General features: G+C 38.7%; 1 protein-coding gene across 5 annotated transcripts in view; it reads right to left on the reverse strand.

Annotated features, from left to right (window-relative positions):
• Positions 1–9,457: 9,457 nt before the first annotated feature.
• Positions 9,458–18,337, reverse strand: part of SH3YL1 (SH3 and SYLF domain containing 1) — a 44,340-nt gene continuing 35,460 nt past the window's right edge. For all 5 annotated transcript variants that reach the window (XM_077175019.1, XM_077175018.1, XM_054629755.2 and 2 more), the window contains one exon: positions 9,458–10,056. In XM_077175019.1, the coding sequence (XP_077031134.1) occupies positions 9,857–10,056 (200 nt within the window). In that variant the 3' untranslated portion in view covers positions 9,458–9,856. The remainder of the gene's footprint in view (positions 10,057–18,337) is intronic.

Below are 18,337 nucleotides of genomic sequence, written 5' to 3' on the forward strand. Positions count from 1 at the left end.
CAGTACCTCAAGGGAGCCTGCAAGAGAACTGCAAAGGAGCTTTTTACAAGGACATGCAATGATAGAAAATAGGGGAATGGCCTTAAGCTGAAGGAGGGTAGGTTTAAATTAGGTATTAGCAATACATTCTTCACTGTGAGGGTGGTGAGGCACTGGAACAGGTTGCCCAGAGGAGTTTGGCTGCCCCATCCCTGAAAGTGTTCAAAGACAGATTGGATGGAGCTTTGAGCATCCTGGTCCAGTGGATGGTATCCCTGCCTATGGCAGGGGTTTGGAACTAGATGATCTTTAAGGTCCCCTCCAACCCAAGCCATTCTGTGATTCTATGATTCCACTTTTGTTTTATAGCATTTACAGCATGCAATGAATGCAATGCTACAGAAGGGTACCTCTGTCCATCAGAAGGTAAAGCTCTGCTACAAGAGGAAATTCTTCATGTCACAAAATATGCCAATTTAAGCTAAGGTAATGTTCCAAACCTTAAGAAGGTAAAACAAGAAGTTTGCTGTAGAATTTTACTTTTTATATGGTAAATTCTTTTTTTATGCAATCAAAAAAGCAACTGTGACTAGAAATCTTGCAAATGAAACATTGTTTCCTTTGGCTGCCATAATTACGACCAGACTCTAAGGGATCTATAGGAAAAGATGCTGCCACTCTGAACAGGAAACTGCCAAGCTCAGGGCTGCTTAGGTTGTAACAGGCTTTAAATACGTGAAATGGCTTTTTAAAGGACAAAAGTAACTGACCAGAAAAACACATAGATGTTACATAGCAAAAAACCCTTAGCATGGACTGATGCAAAGCAAGTACCCGGTAAGAATGTGAGCCACTGGAAACCTACAGAAAGAGAACACATTGCATGGGAGTGTGATGGCCACAGAGAAAACACTGATTGGATTGTTTTCAGAGGCTTATAAATACACCAATAATCTCTGTTTTACACTGTAATTTGATCAGCAGTATGGCTCCTAGTAAAGCCAGGAGGGTAATGTAGATTTTAAGTAAATGTAGCACCATTTAACATTTAGTATACCTCAAGCTACCAAAAGAATCCCACTGATGTAAAATCAGCTGGAACAGGCCCAAGTATTTTCAGCATTCCCAGAAGGAAATAGGGGGTTAGTCTGAAAAGCATGAAATCAGATATGCAGAAGGAGTGATCCAAAACACATCAAATACAATCTTCAGCTGCAAAATCTTAAAACAGCTTGTCCTTGTTCACATTTGTAAGAATCTGATGGCTGACATGAAACCAATTACAATAAGAGATTGATGTTTTGAATTTCTGGCTTAACTGTGGCCTTAATTTTGACATCAGATATGACAGAAGGAAATTGGGAAAATTAAAATACAAGACACACTAAAGGGAATACAAGGCTGAGAGTAAGTAATAGCTTGAGACAGGTTTTAGAAGGTAACAGCCAGACCTAGTTTCTACAAAAAATGAGAGCCACAGAATGTTTGAGACAAATTAGACCCAGTAGTTAATTTTGACCCAAATTTCTGCAGTTGATAAAATATTACAGAATGGCACCTATTTAAGTGACTTGATACTTTAGTAATCAAAAATGTCTCCCAACCAGCTGGAACTGTCAATCTGTGACAATACTTTTGCATCCAGGTGCTTTATTTATTTCCATCAAGAGCATCATCTAAATTTATTGTGAGGCATAAACTCACATTTAGTTGGCATGAAATTAGAATCTAAAAAGATTTAAAACTCTTGGAGAAAATTATTTGATTAGCATTTGCATTTGGAAAATAAAATTAAAATGTCTGAAAGCAGAAAAAGCACTGCAATATTGTGAAAACAGAATGTTCAGAAACTCAGATGTTTGTTGTGAGACCATATATCTGGTTTGACAGAACAACAATTTTCATTTACAGGAATGATGTGAGAATTCAGGCTGCTAAAACCAGGTAACTAGCCCCCTTTTTATTTTCCTCCCAAATTATCTGTGTGGTACTGTGGTTAGCATTACTCAGATGCTTAGAGGGAGGCCACAGTAAGGTTAATTGCCTTGGACACTGTCAAACACAGTCCTCAGGCATTGAGCAGGTCAGATACTAATTGGCCACACAGAGCACAGGAATAGCAAAATGGAGAAGGATACACAGGTGGAAAAGAAAGAAGGAGAAGAAACTCTTTGCTTCAAAATGTCTTAAAGCATAAAATTACTTTGATTATTGCTTTTGTGAATGGAATAAATTGTATTCAGTAGTCCAAGGAAACACTTCATGTAGCCAGAATAGCCTTCCTGCTCATGTTACCACTGCAGACAGAGTCCTCAGGCTGGCCAAGCAAAGCAGCTCCTCAGTCTCCAGCAAGGCAGATCTTCCATGTGGCTGCTTTCTGTGCCTGTAAGAGACCCCCCTGTATATAACAAATTCTGAACATATGAGCATGTTAGGAGTATTTGCCTCTTTCAGAATGTCAAATGGAATGTGAACCTTCTCAGGTAAAAGGCTCAAGAACCACTGGAGAGAACTCCAAAGTGGTGCTACCTATAAGGTTTATAAAGGCAGATGCAAAGGCTCATCTTAGCAATGTGGATAGCAGAATTCCTCTGCAGTCTGAAATTACCAGAGTTTTTATTTTTACTGTCAAAAACCAGACGCAGGTAAAGAATTACAGAATGGAAAGCAGATATAGAATATATGGATATCAATCTAGCACAAGGATTACCACACATTAATTTATACACTCCTGACATTTAAGTAACTATTTGCACTTAATATTAGATGAAACTAACTAAAAATCTTTTCCAAAGAATGAAGCTTGCCATTTCTTTTTATTTATTTTTCTTACATTAGTTATGGCATGGGAAAAGCCCATGAGGTTTTCTTTGTAGTATTTCTAATTCAATTAAGCACAAGAACCAATTAAAAAGTCAAATGGTTTCCCATGAACTTTCAGACTGAAGTGTTGGATAAATTTAGATCCCCAATGAAAACTAATTTGATTTCAAAATGTTCTGGCCAAGTATTTAAAAAATGGATGCTTATAGGTAGGATGCTGTGTCTGTGTTTTTAGGAAATACAGAAGAAAGGTATAACTTTCAAAGGTTGTCTGCATCTAAGTACCCTCAATAAATCAACATGAACAGGTGACATTTAGCTCCCTTCATATCAGACAATTCTTTAAAAATAAATTGCAAACATAAACAATTTTTTTGTCTTATGATCCTAGGCATAGGCTATGTGTAGAATTGACAGAAATGTATGCAGAATGGATTTAAGTCTTAAAATTTTATTTGATCTGTAAAAATCTGGCTTCAAAATTTAACACAGTTCCACAGTTCCACTGTGTGTGTGTGTGTGAGTGTGTGGGTGTGTGGGTGTGGGTGTGTGTACAGAAAGAGTGAAACAGAACACTTAATCAAAAAGACCAGCCTAAGAAGTTTTTGTGAAAGGTTCAGTAAACAGGAGTGTTTGGCCTGATATGAGAAGGGAGATTGGGATTACATGTTTACTTGTTGCTGAAGACCTGGAGATATTAGCCATGATGGAACTTTACACCTGCACATAACAGAAATATTTTTAGGTCTGCAATGGCATCCAAGAAAAAAAAGTAACAAATGGAGGTGAAAAGTTTTCCAGTTATACCTATTACCAAAGTAACTTTTAAAAGGATCAGGAGTTAAATCAGGAGTTAAAGCTAAAGTACTACTAAAGGAAAAGATTTTTTTAAATGTGTCATAAAGAATAGAATTTGAACACTGTCTATGGCCACATATTTAAAGTATCACAAACAAACATAAAGGGATAAAATTATGTAAGCTGCCAAAGGTATGTTAGGGATCACAGAATCACAGACTGGGTAAGGTAGGAAGGAAGCCCAGTGGGTCCTCTCTTCAGTCTGGAAAACAGCAGACTGAGGAGAGACCTCATTGGAGTCTATGACTTCCTCATGAGGGGAGGAGGAGGGGTAGACCCTGATCTCTTTCTGTGGTGACCAGTGACAGGACCCAAGGGAATGGCCTGAAGTTGTGTCAGAGGAAGTTAACGTTGAATATTAGAAAACTATTCTTCACCGAGAGGGTATTTGGGCACTGGAACAGGCTCCCCAGGGACAGAAGTGTTCACAGCACCAAGCCTGACAGAGCTCAAGAAGCTTGGACAGAGGTTGGACAGTGCTCTTGAGCACTCTTGGGGATGGTACTGTGCAGGGCCAGGAGTTGTACATGATGATCTTTGTGGGTCCCTTCCAACTAAACTGATTCTGTGATTCTGTGATCTGGTCCAAGTTCCCTACTCAAGCAGGGTCATCCTAGAACATATTACACAGGATTCCACAGCCTCTCTGGGCAGTCTGATCCAGTGCTCAGTCACCCACACAGTAAAGAAGCTCTTCCTCATGTTCAGGTGGAACTTCCTGTGCATCAGTTTCTGCCTCTTGTCCTATTGCTGGGCACCCCTGACCAGAGCCTGGAAACATCCTCTGACACCCTCCCTTCAGAGACCAACAGACATTGATGAGGTCCCATCTCAGTCATCTCTTCTGGAGGCTGAACAGGCCCAGCTCCCTCAGTCTTTCCTCATAAAAACATCATCTTTGTAGCCCTCCATGGGACCTAAATCATCTTTGTAGCCCTCCATGGGACCCACGCCAGGTGCTCCACATCTCTCTTGTCCTGAGGAGCCCAGAACTGGACACAGCACTCCAGATGTGCCTCACCAGGGCTGAGTAGAAGGACAGGATCACCTCCTGTGACCTGCTGGCAATGCTCTTCCCAGTGCACCCCAGGATACCTTCAGCCTCTTGGCCACAAGGACACACCGCTGGCTCGGGAGCAGCTTGTTGGCCACCAGTGTGGGATCTCAGCACATCGTTCCCGATGTCCAGAGATGCCAGGAGAACCCTTGGGGGTCTCGAAAACCCTGGAATGTTGCCAAGAGTGCTTGGTGTCTTGATTTTGATCCATCCACAGAAGTAACAAGAGTCTGAGGACAAGAGAATCACTTTAGAGTAAAAGGTGTAAAAGAGACACATTTAGAGGGTGAGATATAGACTTTAAGGTTTTTGGTACAGGGGGGTTATGGAGACAAGATGGAGAGATTGGGGCGTGTCTTGTCCTTCTTCTTTCTTCTTCTTGTCCTCCATCTCCTGTGATGATGTTGGCACTTAGAGATTGGTTTCTAGTGAAGGTGCACTTGCTAACATGGGCGAAAAGCATTGGGAAATAAAGGTAAATATTGTATACGTAGGTTTTAGTATAAAAAGACATGACCGCCCCGTGGGTGGTCAGAGAGTGCCTGTGACTGCCTGCAGATCAGACCTCTGTTGGGCAGACAGAAAATTTTTGTAGATAAGAAATAATAAACAACCTGAAGACCGAAAGCTGAAGAGTCCAGACTCGTCCTTTGCATCGCGCCCACCAAAGAACCACTCTACCCGTGTCGGGGCAGAGACAGACAGCCGGACCCGACACACCAGGACCCCAGGTCCTTCTCCACAGAGCTGCTTCCCAGCAGATCAGACCCCAGCCTGTGCTGGTGCATGGGGTTGTTCCTCCCCAGGTACAGGACACTGCACTTGCCTTTGCTGAATTTCACAGTTCTTCTCTGCTCATCTCTCCAACCCATCAAGGTCCTTCTGAAGGGCTGCACAGCCCTCTGGGGTTCCACTCACACCTCACAGATTTGTGTTGTCAGTGATTTTGCTGAGGATGCATCTGCCCCTTCACCCAAGTTAGTAACAAATAAGTTTAGGTAAACTAAAACATTCTGAGCTCAGTATTGAAGCTTAGGGGACAACACTAGTGACAGGCCTCCAACTATACCCCATGCCACTCATTACAACCCTTTGGGATTTGCTGTTTAGCCAGTTCTCAATAAACTGAAAAAGACTTTCAAAACAATTTTTTAAATCTCTGAAGCCATAAATACTATATTAGATAGTTAATTAAAGCGGATGCATTAATTAAAATGGATGTGGAAGAAAGAACTTCTGACAATAGTGACACAGTTTTTGTGTTGAATGCAGAGCACAGTCCTAACTATGACCCTTCAGGAATCACCTTGCTCAAAATAAAGCCCATGAGGACTGGCAGGAAACTGAGCTGCCATATATAAATATAATCACAAAATAAATATAGAAAGTACCTATACTGTATGTATAGAAATTACTGCTGTCTGATTAACTGTTTCAACAATAAAAATAGTTGTTTTAAATATCAAAGGTAACTGCTTATAAAACTGCTTATTGAACCTGCTCAACACACAGCAGTACTTCCCCTGTAATCTCTGCCCTTTACTAAGTATCCCCTTCAAGGAATCCCATGGCTCCATACCTGATTTTTTCTCTTCCCTTACAGATTCCCACTGATTTGGTGCTGCAGACATTTTTCCTCCCAACTCCCACTAACAGCTGGATACCAGGCACCTCATAACTCATTAAATACATTGTGCCAGAGGCACCATCTTCTTCACTACCTTTCTTCTGGATCTGGTCAGGCATCCTGTAGCAAAGGAACACAGACATACAGACATGGATTTTCATGGAAAACCTCTCTTACCAGGTCATGTGTCTCATGGATGACTCTGTATCTCTAGGTTTTTGTTCCCAGACATACTGCAGAGAACCTGAGATACAACCACTGTTCCTTACAGAGCTCTTAGTTTACAGAAATGTGCAGACTGCCTTTTCCTGTAGTGGGTTTTTACTGAAAAAGCACTTTTGGAATTAGCCTAAGCCCACTGATGTGAACTGATCCAGCCTGTGTCAATGACATTTGGAATCAGGCAGAAGAGCTCTGTAGTGATTCAAGGTCTGTTTTTGACAACCAGTGACTTTCCTTGCATTAGGCTAATTTGCTGAATCTTTTCTACATTACATTCAAATGAAGTAAGACACATTCCAGTCATAAGATATCCTTTCCATTTAATATTTCCCCTTGCAGCTTGGATTTAGTAATTAATCAGTGATATCCTGCAGAGTCTACAGACTATCATGAACACTGAGATTAGACAATCCTCATTTTTCCCCAAATTCAGCTAAGAGAATCCAAGAAACTGAATTTACATAAACAATAGAAGGATTTTGCTGTGCAAGTTCATAAATTCTGACAGTTTCATGAAAGAAGACACTTGAGATGAGTTAAGAAGCTTTAACACCTCTACATAAAGGCAAGTACACTGGCTGAAAAAGCAGCCAGCATTCTGGAAATGACTAATGAAGTATTACAGCAAAATTCTGCTAGTGGATGCTTCAGCTTATACTGTATAACTGAAGTGCAGCAACAGGAGGAGGAGTTATTCTTTGTGAATATGTGACAATATCTAGCTTCTGGGACTATCACACTATTATAAATCCTGTTCACTGAGTCCTGATGGTGGCTTATTTGGTGTTTTCTGGCTTAAGAAGCAATAGATACAGTCTGTCAAAGATAGGTGAGCACAGAACCTGCTTCCTGACCTGAAATTGGCAGATGCTACATCAGTCCTTCTAAAGGCATATATTGGCAGCATATATTTCCATTGCAGCTATATGAAGCTGCATAACTCTTTCCCACTAGCTGGAAAATATTTACTGAAAAATATGTGCAAGCAGTATGGATCTGTTTGATGGTGGTATCTATTTGAAGCCAGATTTTTTCTAAATTATGAGGCAAAGCATATAAAGGATTTTCACTGAAAGGTTGTAAATGCATTTGATTATGGTTTCAGTCTCTTCAGTGTCATTTTGAGTTTTTTTATCAAAATGTATTTTGGCCCAGTCTGAAAGAAATCCAAAAACTTTTGCCAATGAGTAAAAATAAATAATGCAAAGTCTTCATCTACACTAGGCTTAGCCTTACCATTCTGATGGGTAACTTAAAGGTAAAGATTACCTGATAGTTTAGTGGATCATTACAGAGCAACTATAATTTGGTTGCTGGAAAGGTCACACATACTAAATTTCTGGTCATCATAGAAGAAACAAGGACATTTTCAAGTGGGGAAAAGCTGAGACTGATGGAGCATAATTATCATCTTGGCATTAACTCCAAATAAGAGGCAAATCCACCAGATTCAGCACTGGTAAGGGAATTAAACTGGTTCTAAAAAACCTAAAGTCACATTCTCACCTCTGCTCTGATTTGTTACATCAACTTTAAAGGCAGCATATGTATCTTAAAATGAAGTGGATTTACAAATATAATGTCTTGGTTTGGAAAGACAGGAGTCTGTTAAGGAAGGCAGGAACCTCCCCTGAAATGGAGAATGTAAACCCTCCCCACCCCTCCAAATTGCTATAAATTTTAAATTAAGGGGTTCTCAGGCAAAAATATGGGAGCAGGAAATAACAGTTCTTTAATAGGGAAGGAAAAAAAATAAAAGGATAAAATAAACAATGCAGTGCACTAGATCAACACTGATAGAATCAGAACCCAACCTGACACCCTGTGGGGTGTTGGTAGCAGTCCAATTGGAAATGTGGCTGCAGTCTTCCTGAAGTGTCAGGGGTGGTTCTGTTGGAGCAGGGATCCTGTAGAGAAGGATGTATTCTTCCTCTAAAGATCCAGTGGAAGAAGAGACAGCTGCTGTTCCTCTGGAAAATCCCGTGCAGAAAACCATGCTGGTGTTTCAAAAACTTCTGGATTATATCTGGGTGCTGGTGTCTCAAAAACTTCTGGATTATATCTGGGTAGCAATGCTTGGCTCCTCCCTCTGGGCAGAGCATCTCACAATAGGATGTCATAGTTCTTATCAGTCATGCAGTGACATTCAATAGTCTGTTATCAGCACGTCCCCTCCCAAGGGAGGTGTGAATGTGGTCACTCAAAGAGAGAGATAAGGCAAACTGCCCACTTGACAAAAGATAATCTGCCATACAGATGGTAATTGAAAACATCTTGCATTGCAATTTTCAACATATACTCAAAACAAATTTGAAATCTGAGAATCATACTATCTCATAGTATGAGATACATAGTATAGTGCTATACATTACTATCTATCCTACAGAAATATATTCTCTATCTTATTATTATAAATATACTATATTTACTCTGTAGTTTACTTTGTGTTGCTCTTTAGAGATTAAACATTCAAAAAGTTTTAAATTGGAAGAAGCAGGAAGAATTGAAGCTCACCTGTGAACAAGAAATTTCTCTATCTTGTGGAGAGAGAGATCTGTGGAACAAGTTCCTACAGGAATCAAGGATAAGCCTCTGTGTTTTCTGAGGTACTATTCATGCATTTTACCAAACAAACTTTCAGAAGTGCTCAAATTCTCCAAAGGTGAGCCCAATAAGCTATCAGAGAAGCTGAACTGCTTAACTGTCACAGAGTTGTTTTCAAAAAAGTCTTTGTGTGCCTAACAATAAGAAAAATTAGAGACCAGAGCTAAAGCAGTTTCTAAAAAACTGCAATATCTAGAGTGATTTTTAAAACCAAGTAGGAAGTCACTTTTAACTGCCATACCTGTGGAAAAACACCTGTATTTACTAAGTAAAGAACTCAGACATGGTTTGAAGCAATTTTAAGAGCATTTATTATGGAAAGAGACCATAAATTACAATTTAATAGAAATAAACTTTTTTTTCCCAGCATATCTAATTCTAAACTGTTTCCAATTTTTCCCTCAGGTAGAAAATTAATCCATATAGCAAGACAGAATTGAAATTATACATAAATTGGATTAGTTTTTGGGGCAACTTACTCAAAAATAAAACTCTCATAAATTGACTATCACCTACTGTTTACTTAAGAAATAAATGTAGGGGGAAGTTGTGCTCATACAAAGCATTTAATCTTTTTTTGTTAGAATAGTATTGATCTAAAATCTCATTTTAATAAAATATGAAAAGTTAAAATATATTTTTCAGTGTAAATATATTACTGCCTCAACATTTTATTCTGTACAAATTTAGTTGTTACTTATGGCAACATAATTGGCTGGAAAGATGCCAGTTTTTCCTCCTATTGTTCCTTCCCACCAATCAAACTGGGAATTTGTTTTAGTTGTCACTGTGATTCTGTCTCCAGCTTTGAAAGTCAAGTCACCTGGCTGTTGTCCTTCAAATGAATAAAGTGCTGTCACTTCAACTGGATCACTCCCAGAGTTATCTGAAATTAAAGAAATCAAATAAAAAGGAAATTACTAAAAGGAAATTCCTAGTGTCAGCACACACACTAAATTCTTAAATAGAATATTCTTAAATGACAGTAGAAAAGGGTGACAAAAACACTAAAATAATCTATATGGACATATAAACCACTGATGAAAAATCCCCTCCACTTCCACTATAATCTTAGGTAAGTGAAATTTGAATTCCAGCCTATCAGTGCAGTCTATTTAATAAAATAATACTCTATAAAAAGTAAACATCAGCCAGTTTTCTGTATGCCTCATATGGTCAGAGAAAGTGGGAACAAAGGTGGTGTGTTGAGGAAAGCACAAATGTTTCCTGAATGGCTGCTATCAGAGCCACTGCCCAGGTTTGAGTTTTGGTTTGTGTTCTCTGTGACAGCTTCTTCATGGAAACTGCAAAACTCAAAGGAGAAAATTTGATTATTTAATCAAAACTCAGGATCTAGGATGCCAAAATACAAAATATCCACAGCACTTCCCTTCTTCTTCCATAGGTTTTGCAGTGCCTGGGATTTTGGTGTATCTCAGATGTTAAACAGAACACACAAAATGTGCCAGTGGAACGAACTGATTATGGTTTGATGTACTGGAAGTGACTTGGTTTGTATGGGGGTATTTTTGACCACATATACAAATGGCTTTTAGTCTCTTTGCACCAGTCTCTTATATAACTCTTTCAGTTCTCAGCTAGGGTTGGAATCATGCCATAAGGCTTCTAAACTAATTTTAAAACTATCAAAATCTTGCATACTATTATCCACCCTCCATTCCTATAAAAAATTTTAGCCAATATTTATTATTTAGCCAATGTTTAGTACCACTGAATTTTAAATCTGAGTATCTTCAGTTTAACAATAGATATGTTTTCTCTCAATTCCTTTAACTGTCTGATATATAGGAGGTAGTTGCTTTAGATTAGTGTTGATTTAGACAACACTTAAATCTCTTGCATGAGTGAATCTAAAAGTGAAAAATGGAAGGTTAGTTAAGAGGAAGTAATGTTTACACAGTCAGATAGAGAGATTTCAGGGTGTGTTGCTCATATGGACCTGATGGCTGCATAAATGCTCAAGCATGCTAGATTAAAGGCTTTTAGAATTAGCTGCACCTTCTTGCTGCCAAAACTGTTGCAAAAGGGGAAACCCACCTCTCACTAGTTTACACACTGCCAGCAGAGAGCTAGAAAGTGTGGTGAGAGAAGCATTGATACAAATTTTTTTGTTGTTTTTTTGCAGTCTGTCTTCAGCAACTGATACCCACAGTTTTTTTTTCTTCTGGTTGCTTTTATCATTTCAAAAGGAAGAGGAGAAATTTTTTTTCCCTAAGGCTCACAAACACAAACTCTGTAGCCAAAGAGGACAGAGAAGAACAATGGTCCACAAATGTATGCACAAAGAGCACAGGGCTTTTTCCCCCCACATCTGTCAACATGTATGTTCATTCTACAGGTGAGTGCTTTCTCTTCATGATCTGCACTCTTAGCAATCACCAAAGAGTAACAGAAAATTATTTAGCCATGAGCTGGGAGAGATTTGATTGCAGAGAAGTCAAGTGCAATCTTTCTTGATCACACAGTATCTCTCTCCTGATATCTACAGTCATGATCTAAAGTCATACAACACTGTTTCTTTTACTGTGAAAATAAAACCAAATTTATCAGGTTCACATCTCTACCAGTTACTCCTACCAAAAAGACAGATTGCAGCTTTTCTAAATATATCTTTTACTGTCACATCTGAAACCCTGACGGACTGAATATTCAGCAATTCCACAATTTTCCATCGAAAATTCAAGCATTTGATGCAGTTGGGATGATATGATGTGCTCTCATGCACAGTTTAGTTTGAAGCTAGATATTTTGATTGAGGAAATCATAGAAAAACTATGAAGTAAAACATCAACTTTTTACTCCTAGCACTAACTGAAGAATAGTACTGTGGCCCAGGACTCTTTAGGTGCTGTGGCATGAAAACAGTTATGACTCAGTTCCATATAAAAAGGAAGAAGGGGTGTATTTTACCCCTGTGCCACATTCAGGTAGCACACATGGGTTAAGCGCATTTATATGCTACAATGAAGACAAAAATTTCCTATGCTTTGAGTTCTTAAATCTATGTGTTTTTATCATGTAAATGAATAATCACTCAAAGAGAATTGGAGATACTATATATTTAAAACTGCCCAAAATATATATGGAAAAAGTAGATGTTTGATAGAGCAAAAGAAAAGACTGAAAGTGCTAAAAGTGAGATGAGATCTTATTCTCAAAAAGAAAAAGAGCTGTCAAGACCACTATGATATGCTGGACTCACAGCAATGGTAAGTAACTAATAGTTACCACCTCCATGGCTGAACCTGCACTAAGACTATAACTCCTCTTATACAAACTGCTGAGTATTCTGAAATTAGCTCTGTAAAAGGAGGAGGAAAAATGAAAGGAAACACGGCACAAATTGAAGCTTGAAAAGGTGAAAAGACATCCATATGTGAGATATTTAAGGGTAGCAATGCACCACAACCATGCCTCCAATTACTGTTTGCCCTGTCATATGAACAAAACTGTTTTATGTGTTTCTCTTCTCATTTTTTGTCCCTATACACGTGCATCTTTCCAAACATAGAGAAAACTCAAAGCACTACAGCTGAATATGAACACTCAGTCCTATATCCTTGCCCCAATAGCTACCTGCAATCATTTAAAAGCATTTTTCAGCTTTATTCCTGTCAGCTCTTTCATAGCCATTTCTGCTTAATTTTCCCTAGCAGCCTTTTCTCATACTATAGTTTTGTTTCATTTTATTTTTCATAAAGATTTAAATTCTGTAGTTTTGTAGCACAATGCTGACAGAATGCATATTTCTTGCCTCAAGAGTTCAGCATCTCATGCTTCATATTTATATGGATCATCCTAACAATAAGGTACCTTAAATGAATGCACTGTTACAAAATCCCCCACACAGATTATAAGGAGGATCTATTCTGTGTTCTCATTTTCCAATTTCAGTTTTGCACAGAAGGGTTTTAAATAAAATTGTTATATTCCACATGAAGATCCCTGAATGCATAGACAGAAATGACATTTGCAGCTCACACAAGATGGTGCTACAGTGCTACATACAGCATATGATACTAAGATCATTGAGATTCATGAGTATGCACACTGCAAGAAATACAAACTACATTGTGGAAAATCCTTATTTGTTATTGCTATTTGAATACACACTTCCAGAAACACAGTGGTCAAAACAGAAAATATAGAAATTTTGGTTGAAGGCAAATTAGTAGCTAGCATATATATTCAATACTCCAGCACACACAGGTATGGCATGTGTTTGATGACAAACTTCTCTGACCACAATATCCTTCCAGTTTATTTATCTGTACATACCATAATGATTTGCAGATTTTGTGAAGGACCACTGCTACAGATAAAAGACTTGGTGGGGTTTAAAGTAGAGTGAATTTATGGCCTCTTGGGTGTTCTACATTACAGCCCCAGAGTGAATGAAAGAGCAACAAAACTATTTTTAATTATGGTGCATTTATTGGGTAATAAAAGCATTTTCTATGAAGTTGCTGTGGAACAGATAAATTGCCTACTCTTCTGTGACTCAGTTAAGAGTGCCAGTTTTTGACTACAAGGCCAGCTGGCACAGACTGGCCACATACATACCATAAACACTGACCAGAGAGATGAGCCATGTGCAAACTGCCTACTGGTTCCTATAGTGGAATAACAACTAAACTACATCTTGGAATTATTTGCGAAAGTGCAAGGTGAGAATAATGTCAAGGCAGTTTCTAACAACACAACCACATAAGTAAATTAGTTAAAGTGCTTGGGCCCATGCCTTCACACTGTTTAATTTACCAGTAGCTATAGTAGCCACTAGTTTCACATTCTAATGTGAGCTTATAAAATATTAGTAAAGCCATAGGCTGTTTACGAGACTGGATTTTAGAGAAGAAGGCATTTGTAATAATTTTGGCTTAAGCTTATGATACTTTCAAAACCCAGCTCTAAGTTGGAATACAGAATAGTTGGAACACAGTTCAGCTGTGGGCCCCAAATTTAATTTTACTGGCATAGATGCATATACCCCCAGCCATCAGCCTGATGCTGAATATCTTGTAGAAGATGTGCTGCTTTTGGCCATGGAGACAGCAATAAAACTGAAATAAGTTTCATGTACTTGAGGTTAGTGGTGAGATTGCTAAGCATCCACTCTGCAAATTTTACTAATTGTCAGTAATTTGAGTGTAATTTGTCAGTAATTTCACTCTCTGCCCCCTCAGTGGGATGTGAAAGAGAACTGGAGGGCTAAAAGTAAGAAAACTCATGGACTCATGGGTTGGGATAAGAACATTAAAATAATCAAAATAAAATAATATTTTTAAATTAAAATGTAAGGAGAAGGAAAATAACAAGAAGAGAGAGAAATAAAACCCAAGATAAGCAGGCAATGCAAAGAACGGCAATTGCTCACCACTAACCAAATTATGCTCAGCCTGTTCCCAAGCAGTGGCCCCCTAGGCAGTTTTTCCCCAGGTTTATATACTGAGTATGACCCTGTGGGGTATCCCTTTACCCAGCTGGGGTCAGCTGTCCAAGCTGTAATAGAATTCTTATTGCTTAAATGGAGGCCGAGCAAACTAAGCAACCACATGGACCCTGTTTGTGCAGAAGTAAGATAAAACCAACAAACAGACCTAATGATGGAAAACAACTAACAGATTGGGCAGATGCAAAAATCTGTGCTTTGGAAAACAAACATATCAAGTATCAGAAAGGCTTAGTATACTAGTACACTGTTCAGAGGCATTGATAGGATCAGGTATTGCTCATAGGTTTAATATGAGAGATGTTACTAACAGTGAACAGACAAATATTAGTTCTTTACCCATTATGGCCTTTTCTTGGAAAGGGTTAGTACTGAGTTTATAATCAGAGTTAGGAAAGAATCCAAAGTAGGATAAAGAACTATGTCAATTACTGGGCCCATGGCAAATCTGAGTAAAAAACAGTAGTTGGAGCCATTAACAATGAAGACTTAACAGGAAATTTTAATGTCAACCTTAGAAAATGGTCTAAACACCACCACCTGCTAAGACACCACTGTGAGTGTAAATACTGTGTGTATACATTTATTGGTTACATGCCTGAAGGATGTTTGCCCCAAATATCATATTAAAAAGGAAGAACATTATCAGGCCCCAACCAAACATGTTAAAGTGGAAGACAACCATTAGCTTAATTAGCTATAGATGATCCCATGCAAATAAGGCAAACTGTATCATAAGCTGCATTAGGCAAAGTACTGACAACAGATCAAGGGAGGTGATCTCCTTTACTCAGCACTGGCATGGCCACACCTGGAGTGCAGTCCAGTTCTGAGCTTCTCAGTACAAGAGAAACATGGGCATGCAGGAGACAATCCAGCAAAGGGCCATATGGAAACTGCCATTGGGGCAACTCTCCTATGCAGAAAGGCTGAGAGAGCCCAGGGAAGAAAAGGCTTATCAGTGTCTATAGATATCTGAAGGGACAGTAAAAACAGGGTGGAGTCAGGCTCTTGCCAGTGATGACCAGTGACACAGGCAATGGGCATGTACTGAAACACAAGAAGTGCTGACTGAACATCAGGAAACACTTTTTTACCCTAAGGGTGACTGAACAGATTTCCTAGAGAGGTGATAGAGTTTTCATCTTTGGAGGTATTCAAAAGATATGTACCCAATCCTGCTTGAGCAAGGGGGTTGGACTAGATAATATCTAGAGGCCTTTTTCAACCTCATCCATTTTGCAATTTGGTGAAAAACTTCAAAGAGACTTTTGAAATAAAGTTACCTGAAAGTATAAAAGCAGCACAAAAATTTGTAATTGTAGGGAGTTTGGACTAGAACAGCTGTAATCAAAACCCAATTTGATACTAATGGAACTCACACTGTCAACATCATCTGATGGTCAGGCCAGACAGAGTAGACTTCTTAACAGACACTGACTAGCCTGTATCCAGCTAGGGGAGTGCCAGCATGGAGCACACCTAGTAGGGACCCCCATTTCTCTGAGAATGTGACCTCCTGGTAAGGCCTACTTGTCAACATATGGATCAGTGTGTTGTAAGGAGCTGCACTGGCTCCTACACAAACAAATCAGTTTAGCCTAGGACTGACAGAGCTACTCTTAGATCAGAGTTTAGTAAAATAAAGGGCTGAAGAGAAAGATTTATTGGTGGATGAGCAATATGAGAAATGAGATGAGGCAGTAAATTACAAGATTAAGTATTGTCTTACAGGTATGTCAGCATTTGCTGTGTTCCTCAACTGACAGAGCTAGATGTAAAAACTAAAAGGTAACACTGGCTCTTTGCAGGACAAATGAGAAGGAGAGACTAAAGATCTAAATTTCTGGCTTGAGAAATGCAGCAGCATTGGGCCCTGATGATGACTAAAGGCAGGCAGAGAAATGGTTAAAGTTCAACTTTGAAGTAGGTAGGTGAACCACTAAGTTAAATCTGTGATACTAACAAGATTGAGATGAAAGCTAGATCAGTCAGAGGTTCTGTCTGAGCTCAAAGACATACTTAACATGAGAGCCAGTGGGGGAATGTAAAAGATGGACAAAATGATAGGGCAGGAAATTAACTTTGAAGCAAGAACTGAATCGAGAGCAAAGAAATATTGAATTTGCAAAGGTCAGAGAAAAGGATGTTGCAACAATTGAATCATAACAGGACGAAAACATGGACAAAAGCAGAGACAGAAAGAAAAGGCTGCATCTTTAAAGTAGTACCCAGAGAACAACTATAGGTCTCATTGCTCCTTTAGTCAAAGTGAGAACTTCTAAAAAAATTCAAGTTGAAGAACACGTGAGCTCTGCAGTGATTGCTAAGATGAAGTTTAAGATTCTATTTGACAATTTTTATCTTGAATTCTTAATTAGTTAACAAAAGAATATCTAAGTAAAGGAGAAACAGAAGTAGTTATTTGCAGAAAATATTATCTAGCAAATTAAAAGCAACAAAGAACAGCTAGCTGGGAAAACTTAGCAGAAAAATAGAGGGCTGAATAAGGAAGACTTCTCAGTGAGACACCCAAAATATAAATGTAAAGGTGATTACAGACATAGCCCAGCAATAGAATTCAGGGATCTCAAGTATTACCAAAGAAAACAGAAGGTGAATATTAATCTAACAGGTTACATACAAAAGGATGGAATGCAATTTTTAATACATGGTTGTACACAGGTCAGCAGAGACTTGGAAGAAACAGTTACATTTATGTCACTGAATGGCTCCTTTTCATGTTATTGAACTTTATGTCTCCAAATGAGAGTCCAGGTTCCAGTGCCGAATCACATTGGCATAAATTAGCAAAGACTAATTTATCAGCATAGATAGAGCCAATGGCTTGAACAGGGAGCAAGGGAAACTCTTATAAAGAGGTGAAGCTTCTGAAGAAGTCCAAAACAAGAAAAAAAGATTAGATAACAGCAATATGATCAGCCTTGGACTTCATAAGATGAAGGATGAGATGATATTACTGCAAAGAGATATTGTGAGCTTGAGGAGGGTTAAAAAGGAGCAACTAGATCAGATGGATACCTGGGACAGAGAGAGAGAGAGGGGAGATAAAACAATGAGAATCTTCTGCATTGCGGAGAGCTCTCAAGCTTAGAGAAGATATGAACTGAGTAAAGCCATCTTATCTGCATCAGTGTCCTCCTGAAAGACAAACAGTATGAACTGGTAAAAGGGGACAGACACTGGCTAGGACCTGAAGCACGGTCTAGTAATGCAAGGTCTCCATACAGGTGAGACCAGCAGCTCATAACTGAATGAAGCACATTCTCTGAGAACTAGGTCAGTCTGATATGTTTATTGTCAGCCAGACAATAAACTGCCTTTTTTGCCACTTCTCTTTTTACCCCATTAGTCATCTGGGAAAGTTATTTCACAGCTGTATTCCCTTGGTTGCCAAGATAACTTTCTTAATGTCTAGCTCCAAGTAATTCAGTACTGGCATACTTTTTTTTTCTTTTTTTTCTTTTTGTTCAATATTGGCCTTTGGTTGAAACCTTTCTTGACAAGTATATGCTTGACTTATGCTTTTATAGTCAAAACCCATTTTTTCACACCTTCAGACTGTTACACTAAAAATAAGATAGTTAGCATCTTATTATCTTACATCTCAGAGACTCTTTACTCCACTCATTCACTTACTGAACTTCTCCACATCTATTCAGATTAACCTATT

Source organism: Agelaius phoeniceus, chromosome 3 (assembly GCF_051311805.1).
Source record: "Agelaius phoeniceus isolate bAgePho1 chromosome 3, bAgePho1.hap1, whole genome shotgun sequence".
Classification (NCBI taxonomy): Eukaryota; Metazoa; Chordata; class Aves; order Passeriformes; family Icteridae; genus Agelaius; species Agelaius phoeniceus.